The sequence below is a fragment of the Lipotes vexillifer genome, unplaced genomic scaffold (genome assembly GCF_000442215.2).
Source record: "Lipotes vexillifer unplaced genomic scaffold, Lipotes_vexillifer_v1.1 scaffold817, whole genome shotgun sequence".
Taxonomy (NCBI): Eukaryota; Metazoa; Chordata; class Mammalia; order Artiodactyla; family Lipotidae; genus Lipotes; species Lipotes vexillifer.
This window is the reverse complement of record NW_006799071.1, coordinates 600,970-616,810: the sequence shown is the minus strand read 5'-3', so window position 1 is coordinate 616,810 and position 15,841 is coordinate 600,970. Positions and strand designations below refer to the sequence as shown.

At 38.0% G+C, this 15,841-nt stretch overlaps 1 protein-coding gene across 1 annotated transcript in view; it reads right to left on the bottom strand.

Moving 5' to 3' along the window:
• The window catches only part of SLC2A13 (solute carrier family 2 member 13), a 441,864-nt gene that overhangs the window by 114,400 nt on the left and 311,623 nt on the right, over window positions 1–15,841 (bottom strand). The window contains exon 5 of the mRNA XM_007471477.1: window positions 5,793–5,956. Within this exon, the coding sequence (XP_007471539.1) occupies window positions 5,793–5,956 (164 nt within the window). The remainder of the gene's footprint in view (window positions 1–5,792; window positions 5,957–15,841) is intronic.

Genomic DNA, 15,841 nt, shown 5'->3' with positions numbered 1-15,841 from the left:
GTAGGTTCGTTAATAACTTTCTAAACAAACACCATCTTGGATTACTGTCTCAAAATCAATTAATGTAACCAACATTATTGAGTGCCTAATATGTTAGAAGTATGAAAGGCAACAGATTTACACCAAGTGTTCCTTTCATTACCAAGAAAATTGTTCTAATGTCATTCAATCGGCTAAGACCCAAATAAGTAAACTAAAAAGTAACAAACTAAATATATCAAAAGTAGTTGAAAGAGTACTTCTCATTAAAAAGGAGTGGCATTTTGTAAAGACTTAAAATGTCAGAAATGACATAACACATATATTCAGTTGTCTTCCCTGTTGGCACCTGGAAGTGGAATATTTGTCTTTGATTTTAAGGTACAGAATGTGATTATATGTATCACTTAAAAGGCTCATTTTTGAGTCCCTGATAGAAATACTGATAGTAAATAAGAAAGTTTTCAAATTTCTGACTATTGTTCCAGCCATTGTGAGAATTAAAAAAAGGGTCATGGGAAGAAAGGAGAAAGAAAATATGGCTGCATTTGTTTGTACAATTTATTTGAATGAGGCAACATGTTTAAAATATGGAATTCAGGGAGGTCATTTATGTAGCAGTAAAGTTTCTATCAGATAAATGGGAAAGTAATTTAAGAATGACCAAAAATATTTTTTAAATGGACAAAAGAACAACTTTGGGACGCACTGTGAAAGTGCAATTGGATTACATAATAGGTTTGTGTTTAAGATAGAGGAAATGTGTCAAGTTAAGCACTGTGGTTAAGTCCTAGCTCTGCTGTTTCTTGACTCAGTGATCTTGGACAAAACACATGACCTTTCCAAAATTCAATTCTGTCTGCTGAAACTGGGGCTTAGCGAGAATACTCACCTTGCAGAAATGCAGTGAATTTTAAATATCACAATACATTTGAAAGATTTTTATAATGCTAAAAAATGTTAATTATTGTACTATAATTATCATTAGAAACGGCAGCAGCAGCATATTTTTAAAACTCTAGAAAAAAGTTGAAAAAGGGGGAGGAGGCTTGAAGAAAAGATCAGAAGCCATTTTATCACACCAGGCTGAAGAGGCATGAATCTAAAATCACAGTTCATTTTCCGCCGGTTGGCTTAAAATTCAAACCAGAACTAGGAACAGTTTGAGGTATTACTTTCTCAAAAAACTACCAAGCCCTGAATTGGGAAACAAAACAGAAGTCTGTCTCTTAGAAAAAGAAAAGATATATTAGGCCTGTAAATAAAAATTATCCCTCTCTCCTCAAACAAAGCAAAATAAACCATGAGTTTTACTGTTACTTTGTCTATGAAAGAAGCTGGGTCCCTAAGTATTTTCCCAAATTACCTCCACAGAATATTGTCATGGGACAGGTAAGATTTGTTTCAACCTGGAAAAGTTGATACTTTTGGATGTGAAGGAAAGATGATACTCTTCTTTCATAACACTACTTAAATAACTTGCCCGTGATAAACTGTAAACTCTTAGATGGTGTACCTAACACATACTAATATATGTTCAATTCTAGTGCCTGGCATAGAGCAGATCCCATAGTACCACAGATTTTTGCAATACTGGCTATTTTTGAAGAAAACAACAAAACATGTTAAGACTATGCAGTTGAGGTCATGGGATTAGTATGGGACAAATATACTAGATGAGAGTTCTGCAGTATGGATATTATATCTCTTGGATCCATCTCTAAAAAAGTCCAACCAACCTGCAAAATTTGGGGAAAAAGTCCATTTTGGATATAAAAAATCCTTAAATAGTTGAAGGTTTATCCTTCTTTAACACAAATTTATTTTTATTTTGACCCATTGGGGATGGAAATCTTTTAAAAGTCAGTATCATTCCTTTACTTTATTACATATAGTAGTGTTTCTCAATCCTGGCTTCCTATTGGAAAGCAAATCTTTAGAATGTACCTCAACCTCTGAATCAGAGTCTCCAGAAAATGGGGATCTGATAACATGACTCCACAGGTGACTGTGATACCCAGACAGGGTAAAAATCCTTATGAGACAATAAACTCCTTAAGGGAAGGGAATGGTGTCTTATATGACTTTATTTATGGAATAAATTTTTAAAATGATCACCTCGCCCTTCATATACTCATATATCTTTAAGGCTTAAAACTACTTGAATTATCTATTTCCTTTAACTTAACAAATTACAGATGTTTTATCACTTGTTAGTATTTAAAGTTGTTATAGTTGTTGTCAATGATCCATTATTGCAACCTAGATTTGAGTCCAATACAGGAAGACCTTGTATGAAAGGATCTTCTCCACTGTACTGGGTAGGTTGGGGACATTCTTTATATTTTAAGAGAAGAGTCCCTCTTAACCAAGTATACTGTCACATTTTGGAATTCTGATATCATTTTCCTAATAAAAATGTTCTCCATAGGAGGTGAAGTGTGTTGGATAAATAGCATTCTCAAAAACATCTGATGAAATAAGTTACCTTAATTACCTGGTACAGGGTTTGGATTATTAGTAAATACTCAGAAAAAAATAATTTCCCTCCCTAAGACTCTAAGAGAGCACACTTTTTGTGTGTAGTATCACGTGCACATATTCCAGACCTCATCTTCAGAGATTCTAATTTAGTTGATCTGGGGTTGGGTCCCAAGAATTCACAATTTAAAATAAGTATCCCTGGCAACTCTGATGAAGACAGCCTGTGAGTAATGTTTTAGGAAATATTCCACTACCAAAATATCTGGCAGAAAATAACACAGTGTTCCTGATTTATAAGCAATAAAGCTACATAGATATAAGCCTTCCTCTATTAAAAGGATCAAGAGGTTGTCATTAAATTTGTAATATTTACCAGAAAGACCAGTTCTCTTAGGGAGCTTTGAAAATATTAAAAGTCAGAACACCACAAAATGTCCTACATTTAAAATTATTCGTGGACTATATATTTTACATTTCTTTGTATAAAGAGTTTCTTTGTCCCGGTTTAACTAAATACAGTTTATTTTTAGTAATTTTTAAAGAACGAGTTCCTATTGAAAAAGTTATTTTGATTCTTTCTTTTACTATTTTTCACCCAATATAATAAAATAAACCATAATAAAAACACAAAATAGGGAATAAAAGTTTTGAAGTTAAAAAATTCTAGGCTAATCTAAGAAATTTTAAATAGAACAGTATTCTAATACTTAGCAATAGTAGAATATCAAATATATTATGATTTATTTTATTAGGTGAAAAATAGTGAAAAAACATATCAAGTTAATTTCTTAAAAAATTTTTTTTGGTGCTAATTCTTTAAAAAGTATTACAAATAAACTGTATTTAGCTAGACCAAGACAAAGAAATTCTTTATACAAAGAAATACAAAATATATAGTCCATGAATAATTTAAAGGTAGGACATTTTGTGGCTTTTAATATTTTCAAAGCTTGCTAACAGAACTGGTCTTTCCTGTAAATATTACAAATTTAATGACAAACTCTTAATTCTGCAGGAAAGAAAAGTGCCTCCAGGTTGCTCATAAAGGCAGTCCCTGGAATCTCTTGGTCTTTCCCCCAAGTCTTAATACTTTCTTTTAATAGTCAGGGATGGGCTCTGGAAATCCTTGGGGCAGAGGACCTACGTGGAAGGGTGAAACATGACATCAGCAAGAGGAGTTCAGGAAAGTTCCTGGATTCTGATGCAAGTTGATTTTACATTATGGTTAAAACAACAAAGAATCACTCTTTGGCAGTAACACTACTGTGATAGCAAAATGCTTTGGGCATTTTACTGTCTGTGTCAGGCACTGTTTGAAATGTTATACATGTATAAATGTGTTTAGTCTTCATTACAACCCTATGAAGTGGGGACTATAATTAACCCCAATTTACAAATGAGAAAACAGAACCTTGCTCAATATCACACAATTCAAACCCAAACAGTCTGGCTTTATATCTATAATGCCTCAAAATCCTGGAATACAACAAATGAAGGGACAGAGGCTGCTAGTAAAAGCATTTTCCCCCATCTCAAAAATCAGCATTTTTCTCCAAATCTCAAAACCCAAATCCCAAATCCCAAATTCAAGACCTGAAATTCTATTTAAAAAATAGGCCTCTTGAGGTAGCAGTATACTAATGCCCTGTCAAAGAAAGTGTGTCCATTTAAAAAACTTTAAAGCAGCTATTACCTCTTCTTAGAGTTGACCTGAACCTCAGGCATCAGCAAATCCAATTTTCAACCCACTGTAGGAATTTGTTTCTAGCACATCACTGCCTGATGGCCATCTACCCTTTTGTTGAGAGTTTACCATCCTAATGAGGCAGCCCAATTCATTGTTGGATAGCTCTGATTATTAGGAATATTTTTCTTATATTAAGTAAAAAATCTATGTCCTCATAACAGCTACCATCTGTGAGAATATCTATTAGGTGTCTGTTTAGTCTTTTTTCTGGGCCTAAACACTCCTGGTTCCTTGAACAGGTTTATAAATATGTGGTTTTTAACCCTCACTTGTCCCTCACCTTTCCTCACTTACCCTCCCGCTTCCCTATATACATTGGCTGTTGCGATTACCTTTGCCTTTTAATCAGACAGTCTTCCCCCTGCCTTCCCCTCAGTGCTGATACTGCAGTTCAACTTATATTATTGAACTCAAGGTTTCCACTCAAGGCAAGAACAGAGGGTGGAAGCATTCCACTCTTCCTTCTGGAGTTAAGGGTCGGAGGGAGTATGTGCTCTTAATAACGGTATGAAACTCCAAATGTATTTTCTCATCAAAATCTGGGACAACTGCCTTGAGCAGTTCTATTAGATCAGTGTTTTTTTGTTCTTTTTTTTTTGCGGTACGCGGGCCTCTCACTGTTGTGGCCTCTCCCGTTGTGGAGCACAGGCTCCGGACGCGCAGGCTCAGTGGCCATGGCTCATGGGCCCAGCCGCTCCGCGGCATGTGGGATCTTCCCGGACCGGGGCACGAATCCGTGTCCCCTGCATCGGCAGGCGTACTCTCAACCACTGCGCCACCAGTGAAGCCCTAGATCACTGTTTTAGGTATAATTTAGTTAAAATAGAATTTAGTTAATGCAGGCCTGGAACCTTTACATTTTAATAGAAAAATGTATTCTTACTCTAAATAAACTTATAAAGGAGTTATTAGAGGACAGCTAATTGATAAGTAGGAATCTGCTTGTATATTTGAAAAAGATTAGAAAATTATATGATGCAAACATGTGAAGACAATGACAGAGATGGGTCTCATTTTGGCAAGTGAAACAGCCCTTGCATTACAGAGAAATAATAAATGGAATGGGTGGGACTTAAAGACAAAAGATACTTGAATGTGAGAAGGGTTTTTCTTATTTAGTTATCATAGGAAACATACTTAACCAACCAGAATTTACACTAGGATTTAGGCCTCGTTCAAACACAAAAAGAGTCTGTCCCTGCTTTGTGAAGAAATTATATGGTTCTAATGTTCCACTGTTGAAAGAACTTTGAAAAAAAATGCTCCAAATTTACTTCCACATTATCCCCAATTTAAAAAAACTATGTTAAAAACAGTTTATGAATACCAAGTTTTCTTTTCCATTTTGTACTTTTGAGCAAAACTCAAAATAATAACAGCAAAATGCTACCCTCAGTAGGTTCAAATTGTTATTACAATTCTAATTTCTAGTTATACATCATAATAAGTTCTTATTAAAAAAATTTTTCAGAGGAACTCTATTATTTAGTTATGAAAACTATATCAGAAGTGGTACTGTATTTTAAAAGGTTAACTTGTCATCATTAGAGAAAAGTTTATAACTGAATTCTTCAGCACCTACCTGCTAAACTACCAAACGTAAGCTTTCTGCGACCCACTTTCTCAACAAGCCAGACACCCACAAGTGTGAAAATGAAATTTGTGAAGGCTGTAACTGAAGCCAGCCATATTGCAAGTCTGTCATCTTCAACACCAGACATCTGCAGAATGGTTGCACTATAGTACCTGGGAGGCAAGAATAAAACAATTGTTGTTAGTTATTCAAAGAAACACAGTTATTCATATAGAAAAATATCTACCCAACTAAAACAGACCAGGAATAACTATTAATAACACCAAGTTAAGATGGGAATTCATGCAAACTATTTAAAGGATCACAATATAGAGACTGTGTTCAGATGAATTCATTTTTAACTTTGTATCAGTAAGAAGAAATACTCAAGCAAGTGAATAGAGGGCTGAAGCTTTTAAAAGTTGAATGTACCCCACACCTAGGGACAGTTGACAGCTGGTAGTTTCACTAAAACTACATAGGATAAAGCTGCAAATCAATGGAATGAATCAGAAGTCACCATACGCTGTAAATTTATGTACTTAAAAGAATAAAGAGAACTGCTACATATACTGAAGAAAATGTGATATAATGGCAAAAATCTGGTACAAGAACTTCTTCAAAGACACAAGGAGTAAGAATATATCAGTTTATCTGGCATCTGGTAAGGAGATAAGAAACTTACATAATGTACACAAAGAATGCCTTTGTGGTTCCTAGAAAGGTATACTCTTTGGTAAGCCTCCAGCACAATGTGCCTAGTTAGGTTCTATAGACTTATTTTGTTCCAAATGAATACACTAGAAACTGGCTTTAAAAAATCATAATGCCAACTTGTTGACACACAATGGGAGATATGTCTGGTACGTTTAAAGTGACAGGTTTCTTATAGGACATTTCTTTTCCGGGGGAAACATCAGTAGCTGTATCAGAAGATTACTTTAAAGCGGCCCTTAAAACAAAGGAAGCAAAATACTCCTGGCAAATCATCTATGAAATGTGACAAAATTAAAATCCTGAAGATACATTCTGAACCATGGCTTTGCCTAGCTGTTACGCCATTCCAAAACAAGTTAGCTTTACCCAAATCCAACAGTTGGCATCTGAGCAATGTATTCAATCAAGCTGGATATTTCCATAGTTACAATCTAGTTTCTGGATATTAGTCAACTTTTTCATAATATTTCAAAAATAAAATCTGTTTGAATACATTTAAGTCTCATTGATTCATCAATGGCTACTGTCTACAATTTTTTAAATTCTTATTTTATTTTTTAAAATTTTTACTGGAGTGTAGTTGATTTACAATGTTGTGTTAGTTTAACAAGATGAATCAGTTATACATATAAATATATCCATTCTTTTTTAGATTCTTTTCCCATATAGGTCATTACAGAGTATTGAGTAGAGTTCCCTGTGCTATACAGTAGGTCCTTATTAGTTATCTATTTTACATACAGTAGTGTGTATATGTCAGTCCCAATCTCCCAATTTATCCCTTCCCCCTCTTTCTCCACTGGTAACCATAGTTTGTTTCCTACATTTGTAACTCTATTTCTGTTTTGTAAATAAGTTCATTTGTACCATTTTTTTTAGATTCCACATATAAGCAATATCATATGATATTTGTGTTTGTCTGACTCAGTATGACAATTCTAGGTCCATCCATGTTGCTGCAAATGGCATTACTTCGTTCTTTTTTATGGCTAATATTCCATTGTATATATGTACTACATCTTTATCCATTCCTCTGTTGATGGACATTTAGGTTGTTTCCATATCTTGGCTATTGTAAATAGTGCTGCATTGAATATAGGGGTGCATGTATCTTTTTGAATTATAATTTCTTCTGGATATATGCTCAAGAGTGGGATTGCTGGATAATGTTGGGCAGGGCCCTGTCAAGGGGTGAGTTTTGAGGTAGCTATGAGCTCAGTACGACTTTAGACAGTCTGTCTGCTAATGGGTGGAGCTATGTTCCTGTCTTGCTGGTGTCTGGCCTGAGGCGTTCCAGCTCTGGAGACTGTAGGCTGTTGGATGGAGCCGCATCTTGGTGCTGAAATGGGGACCTCCAGGAGAGCTCGCGCAGATCAGTGTTTCCTGGGGCCTCTGCCACCAGTGTCTTTGCCCCCACAGTGAGCTACAGCTGACCCTTGCCTCCTCAGGATACCCTCCAAGACCCCTAGTTAGGTGTAGCCCCGGTTCCTATGGAGGTATTGCTTTGTGCTGGGTCCCAGTGCACCTGAGACCTTTGTGCACCCTCCGAGAGTGGAGTCTCTGTTTCTCCCTGAGTGTGGAGCTCCTGCACTCAGGCCCTGCTGGCCTTTAAAGCCAAATGCTCTGTGGGTTCTTCCTCCTGATGCCTGACCCTCAGACTGTCTTGGAGGGCTATTTTTATGTGGGAACATCCCTGTGTAGGCTGTGTGGGTTTAATATTTTTTGGTGCGAGTGCTGTTTTTAGTATGGATGTCTGCTACCTCTCGCCTCAGTGCATGCAGGCTGTTATCCCCTTGATAGGAGGTGTGACTGTTGTTGTGGTGACAAGAGCTTGCACTGGATATTGAGCGGGGCCTCCCCTTTGCTCTGTGGTTGTCACTGTCCTGTCAGGGGCAGGGCCTGCTCCCTAGATGTTGGAGTAGAGGGCCCCAGATCTGTTTCTGAGCTGTGGTATGAGGTAGGCAGGACTGGAGCACTTCCACTGGGAGAGAAGCCTCTGAGTTTTCCTCTTCTGGAGCTGTTCACCTGTTAAGTGTACTCTGCTGTGTCACTTTTCACCCGTTGTGCGGGCTCACAAATTACACTGTTGTTGGAAATGGCCTCAGCCCCATCTTAACCATGGGTATGCTGGCAATTGGCCCTGGTGTCTCTAAGGCATTGTTTTCACTAGGCCTCCAGCGCAGATCCACCGAAGTCAGGTCCCAGGACTGCAGTAATCGTGTACCTGGACCCGCTATAGGAGCTATGGAGGCACCTCAGACTCTGGCCTGGCCCAATCCCCACCTGTACGTGCTCACAAAGCCCACACAGCTGCCAAAGCTAGACCTGTCTCTGCTGCAGTAGCGCTCTTCCATTCGGATGTTCTACAGGTGCTGAGTTTACAAAGCCGGCAGCGGGGCTGTAAATCCGTGGTTACCGCAGCCACAAGAAATTTCAGCTCTTCATTAGATACATGGCCCCTGGGGCTTAGCTGTGGTTTCAGCCCCACCCCTGTGTGTGGGCCTCTCACCAGAGTCTGCTCCAGAGGCTACCCAGGAGAACTGGCGCCCACCCAGGCAGGCGGGGGCGGCGGCGTAGACAGGCGGGTCCTGGCAGCCTGTTCAGCTGGGAGGCCCTCCTAGTGCCTGCGGAGGCTGGGGCCTGCACGTAGGGAAGGCGGCTGCAATGGCGGCCCCGCCCCTTGCGTGCCACTCAACAACGGCACCCTGCCTCTATGGCAGCCCAGGCTTCTTCCGTGAACGTTCCCAGTTGTGGAGCTCCTCACTCCCGTCCCTTCAGGCTGTCTCTTCTCAGCTAACAGCTGTCCACTCCCAGGGTCTACTCCCCAAACCCCACGTTCCAGCACCCAGGCCCCGTGCACCACGGCGGACACCTGTCTCAGGCTGAGGCACGCAGGGCTGTGGCAGGGACCATCTGTGTACCTCTCACTCTGTCCTACCTGCCACAGACCAGTTGCTGCGCTCTCCTCTGAGCCCCTGAAGCTCCCCTTCTGTCTCAGCTGATCTCCCCGCTGGTGATGGGGCTTCCTCGGTGCAGCAACTTCTCTTCTTCAGCTCCCCACCAGGGGTGCAGGTTCCGTCCCGTTTCTTCCTTTCTTTTTAAATTTCTTTCATCCTACCCGGTTGCACGGGGATTTTACTGGTCATTTTAGGTGTCCAAGGTCCTCTGCTAGTGTTCAGTAGGTGCTCTGCGAGAGTTGTTCCATTTGTAGATAGATGTATTCTTTTTTTTAATTTAATTTAATTTTATTTTATTTTATTTTTTTGCGGTACATGGGCCTCTCACTGTTGTGGCCTCTCCCTTTGCGGAGCACAGGCTCCGGACGCGCAGGCTCAGCGGCCATGGCTAACGGGCCCAGCTGCTCCGCGGCATGTGGGATCTTCCCGAATCGGGGCACGAACCCGTGTCACCTGCATCGGCAGGCGGACTCTCAACCACTGCGCCACCAGGGAAGCCCTAGATGTATTCTTGATGTACTTGTGCGGAGGGGTGAACTCCACGTCCTGCTATTCCACCACCTTCAGTAGTGATTTTTAAAAAGTCTGTTTTTTAAATTAATGATGGTCTTCTTATGTAAAATATTAACACCAACATGGACTCATTCATCTTAATAAAATGTGTTTTCCTTTTTTAAAGTGGTAAACTAATAACTCACTATGCAGCGTGAAGGATGTATTTTACTGATCACACTAAAAGTTATGCTAACCATTTTAAGATTTTGAATTCTGACAGCTGTTATAAAAAGAGAAACTCCCAGTGAAACCTCTCCCATCACTGTAACAATTGTGAACATTTTGCAGTCAGACTGTAAAGTGATAATAAATAATTATGAAAACAATTCAGTCCATATGAATGGTACTATACAGTTTCCAAGTGCTACTCCATACATTATCTCATTTTCATAAAGACCTGGGCAGCAAGGTCATACCTGTATGTAACCACTGAGAAACTGACATAAATCTAGAAAGGCAGAAAACACAAATGCTGAGAGAAAATTTAAATACATAAAGCCAAAAGAATTTGATACTTGTCATGTTATTCTATTACATTTTAGAATCTTCTCAATGTTTTAAGAACAACAACAGATACACTGCACAAAGTAATCCTTCCAAATATAGCGAGAATAAACTAAACAAAACAGAGATATTACAAAAGGCCCTCCCTCTCTATTTGGGGATGCAGAACCTACAGACACTGAGGGCTGACTGTACTTTGTCATTTTATATGAGGGACTTCAGCATCCACTGATTTGCGTACCCATGGAGGTCCGTGAACCAATCTCCCGTGGGTACCGAGGGACAACTGTATTTTGACGTTTTCATTTTTGACACAATAAAATCATGAAATTACAGGTGTTAAATTAATGGCTAGAAATGGGAGTGGTAACAAACAAAATAAGTTGGTCAGTTTATTTTATTTATTTATTTAGTGATTTTTAACAAAATATTTATTCATTTAGGCTGTGCCAGGTCTTAGTTGCAGCATGCATGCGGGATCCAGTTTTCCCACCAGGGATAGAACCTGGGCCCCCTGCTTTGGGAGCACAGAGTCTTACCCACTAGACCACCAGGGAAGTCCCCAGAATTTTATTTAAAAGGAAAAATGTGTCCTAGGTATGTAAAATAATTTCTTTTATGGTACTTAATTTATAGAGGCAGACTGTAAGTAAAGAGTGGCCTGGGAATCAGAACTGTCATTCTAAAGGCATCTCTGTGGTGTGCTGGCCAGATCAGGTAATATAATCATTTGTTCACTTAATATTTATGTATTGAGGACATACTATTAAGCTATGTGAGTTACTGAGAGCCCACAAATATGTTATTAGATCCAGTTGTTGCCCTAAAGAAACTCACAGTTTAGTATAAGACAATGAAACGGAAAGAAATAATTTTAATATTACAAGGTATACAAATCACAATGTGGCATAAAGGACAAACCAAATAATTTTCTTTGATGTATAAAGTTCCTTGATTTTCCGGTAAATTTAATGTTTGAGTTGAGTTTTGAAGAATTCATAGGGGTTTGCCAGCAGGTCTGATGATCTGGGAGGACATTGGTTGTAAAGGAAATGACACGTATGAACAAAAAAGTACAAAATACTATACTGGGCTCATAGACCAAAAGTATTTTACTGTGGCTGAACATAAGAAGGTCCATAGGAAAGAGAAGTATGACATAAGGCTGTAGCAGAAGGTTTTGTTATAGAGGGGTCTTGATTGCTATGCTACATGTTTGGTTTTTATTCTGTAGGCAATGGAGAACCATGAAATGGACTTTAAAGAGAAGTAACACAATTAAGTCTGTTCTGTGAAAAGATCACTCTAACTACAGCAAACTGGGCAGACAGGATGCAGACGGAAACAAGGGTATATTTCTTTAAAGCATTTTTCAGGTCATTATACTGGAAATAGGACCCTGTAGATTTTCTGTATTAATGTGAAACAGTGAGAGCAAAGGCTGGAATTCAAAGATGGCCTTATATCCTCCTGTCAGCAAGAGTTGCAACTTCAACCCACACTAAATCTTTTTCTGGATGGAGTGTCTTGAGTTTTCATCCTCATTTTTCTTTCTAAAACATTGGTAAATGTTTTAGGTTTTACTGCTGCTGTAACAAATTACCACAAACTTAATGGCTTAAATCAACATAAATTTATTTTCTAACAGGTCTATAAGTCAGAAATCTGACACAGGTTTCATTGGGTGTCAAAAATCAAAGATGTCAGCTGGAGAGGCTCCAGGGGAAATAGATTTCTTTGCTTTTTTTTGGCTTTTACAAGTCTCCCACATGCGCTGGCTTGAGGGGCCCCCTTCCTCAATATTCAAAGCCAACAAAGGTAGGTCCAGTCCCTCTCAGGTCCTTTCACTCTGATATTCTCTTCTGCTTCCTCTACATTTAAAGACCTTTGTGATTACACTACCCCAGATAACCAGGATAATCTCCTTATTTTAAGGTAAATTGATTAGCAGATTTAATTCGATATGCAACCTTAATTTCCCTTTGCCATGTAATGTAAAATATTCACACGTTGTTTACAACATGCACAACTTTGGAGGGGATTGTTTTAGTACATAAAGGTGATAATAAACAGTAAAATAAGCAAAAGGCCAACAGTTAGAACAAGAAGGGGAGGAATGAAGATAAGGATATTCACCTAAAGGGTAATCAGTTCCAGAAGAATTTAGACAATAACTATATTCCCTTTCATAGGACTCTTTCAAGAGCAGGGGATGACATATCTAGGTCAGAATAATTCATGAACCTAGTTTTTAAAAGTCACGTCATGGAGTGGTAAAAAGACACATTTAATTTACATTTTAAAATGTGTGAATTCCAATGTTTTTGTAAATGATGCTACCAGCCAACCATTTATGTAATAGGCTACCTACTACTGTACTTAGTCTGAGCCTTTATGTAGTAGTTTAAATTTGCACAAAGCAAACAGAGTTTTCGTCATAAGAGAACAATATGAACTAAAAAAGGCTTTCTGGGCTTCCCTGGTGGCGCAGTGGTTGAGAGTCCGCCTGCTGATGCAGGGGACACGGGTTCGTGCCCCGGTCCGGGAAGATCCCACATGCCATGGAGTGGCTGGGCCCGTGAGCCATGGCCGCAGAGCCTGTGCGTCCGGAGCCTGTGCTCCGCAACGGGAGAGGCCACAACAGTGAGAGGCCCGTGTACCGTAAAAAAAGAAGGCTTTCTTTCCTTTTTAGACTCAAAGGAGGGATGCCTTCTTTTTTCAAAATCATTTTATACTATCTATCTGACAAACTATCATCATCTTCAAAGATTCCCTGGGTAACCTTTGGTTATCTCACACATACTATCTGATCGCCAGAGTGGATATGAAAGGTCTGAAGGCAGTGTGTTCTCACAGAAGACCAGCTTCACAAATCTCTATAGATGTCTAAGAACAGAAACAGCCAGACTGTATGTATATCGCTATCTTAGAGATTATGTGAGAGGCAGCTTCCAGTCCTGAATTTTAAACTTGAATAAAACAAAATAGCTCTGGAAAACATGTAGGCTTTGCTAATAGCAATCTATCCTAATGACGACTTTTAACTAGCAATAAAACATAAGCACTTTATATGCTGAGCAAAATACATATATTATGTTCCTATTTGAATAAAGCATTTCATAGGAACTTCTGAAAAAGTTATTTTTTTCAGCTTCTTGAAGCCACAGCCTGTCTTTTTCACTACTGCTAATATAACAGAGTTAATTTAACAGCAAGAAGTAGGTACCCAATAATTGCTTGTTAAATTTATTGAACTTATCTACCACCAACTTTTAAAAAGGAATTAAGAATATTTATAATAAAAAACATGACAGAATTGCTAAAATAAAAATAAAAGACTGAGAAGAGAGAGTAGGAGGGATAAAAGATAAAGATAACTGTATGAAAACTTTGGATGCATAATCACTATAAGCTATCTCTAAAATTTCTGGCAGCCAAGGCAAAATAGTAAATGATTGTTTTAACTGTCTGACAAAAAAAAAAAACAATTCATAATGAAAATAAACTTTTTCAGGCATGAAATTATGAAGAATTTAATTTCATGAGTAAAAGAGATACGGAATATACTCTTCCTGACACTGCCAGCCAGTCTAAATACAACAAATTAACAGATGAAATTTAGTCATAATTATTTTAATTCATGTGGCACAAAGGTGATATGTACTAGCAGTGTTGCGGATAGTTTCCAAATACAAACCTTGTCTTACTCAATAGCCTTACAGGTCATGTTCACACTTGAGAGAACGACCAAGTAAAATGAGAAGATTGGAACTTATGGAGCATAGCTGAAGGACTATAAACCCTGAAAGATTCCTATTATCTAAGTTATGTTGTTTGATTCTTTTGGCCCCTATTTGTATCATATGCCAGAATACACTGACAACAGATTTAAGATGCTATTCTAATAGAAGATGTTCTTTTAATGGAAAATATTATATTTTCCTACTGGGATGGTATTTATACAGTCAAAAACATGGGTAACTATGGTAACTACATCAATAGCTTTAAGAGAAGAATATTTCACCCAAATAAAAAATCTTAAAAACAGTTTACAAAATAATTAAACTTTTTGAATCTATTTTATGTATTTTGCATATTGAGAAATCTTCTTTGTGTATTATTAGATGCAAACCATAAAGCCAAAAATAAAAGTTAGAAAAGTAGAAATTAGGATTTCATTTATATCATACATGTGTTTAAGCTAATATACTAGTTTATTGTGTCATACTATTCTTAACTCAGGCAATGATCCAAAAATTATAGTAATCCTCAGAAAGCATAATTACTTATCACATTTAATATATTACAAGACAGTTTTCATAATTTAAATGATTTTATTAATCTTTTGGGAAGAACAAAGTAAAAATGTGCCAAAGGACCCTCAGCGTAGCCAGTGTGACTGGTACTCCATCTCAGAGACCAGTCCCTCACCCTGGTTTCACAGGACTGGAAACCTCAGGAGAAATAACTGATCTCACCCAGCTTAACCACATCATTAACCTTCCCCTGTGCATCACTAAGAACAATGATAGAAGCTCTCTAATCTGACCTCCAATTCATCAGTATGCCAGATTAACCTATTCTTTCTATAAAATATATGGCCACAGGACATTGAACATTTGGGACTTCATGCAGGCTCACATTCCCCATTTGTTGAATGTATGTGTATCAAATCAGGTGTGTTTGTTTCCAAACCTGTTTATGCCTGTCATTATAATTATGTAATTTAATCAAATAATACCTAAATCAATAAAATATAAGATGCTAAAAGAGAGTTACATTAAAAACAAAACTGTATGCTTTCAAAAAGTCAATAAAGGTTAAATTATTTTTAAAAAATCTGTGGGCAACACAACCACAAAAAAATTGGGGATAAGATGTAAAAGTCTATAAGAAGATTCTGCCCTTAGGATTCTTCTCATGTCTTTCAGTTCTTGCTCTATTTGAAAGAAACTAAACCTGGAATTCATAGATGACAATATTGAGTGTGGTTTATGAAAGAAAAACAATTTGGAAGTTCAAGCAGTGGATGTGATGAATTATTGTACAACTAAAAATAAAATGTTGAAGGTATATATGTATCATTTCCTCATAACTGTCGAAAAAGACAGTTCAGTTAACTGAACAAGAGCCGATCTTCATCATGTCAGTTAAGAGGGTTTCCACCTTTCCTCACCATATCTCACAACCCTACTTATTTCAGCAACAAGCAGCAATCCAAGGCTTTCAGGTTACCTATTTCCAGATGGTCACTTTCTTCCATATTAACCTGTAGATTCAGTAATTTGCCTCAATCTTCCTCTTGTCCCAGCCCTCCCACACTCT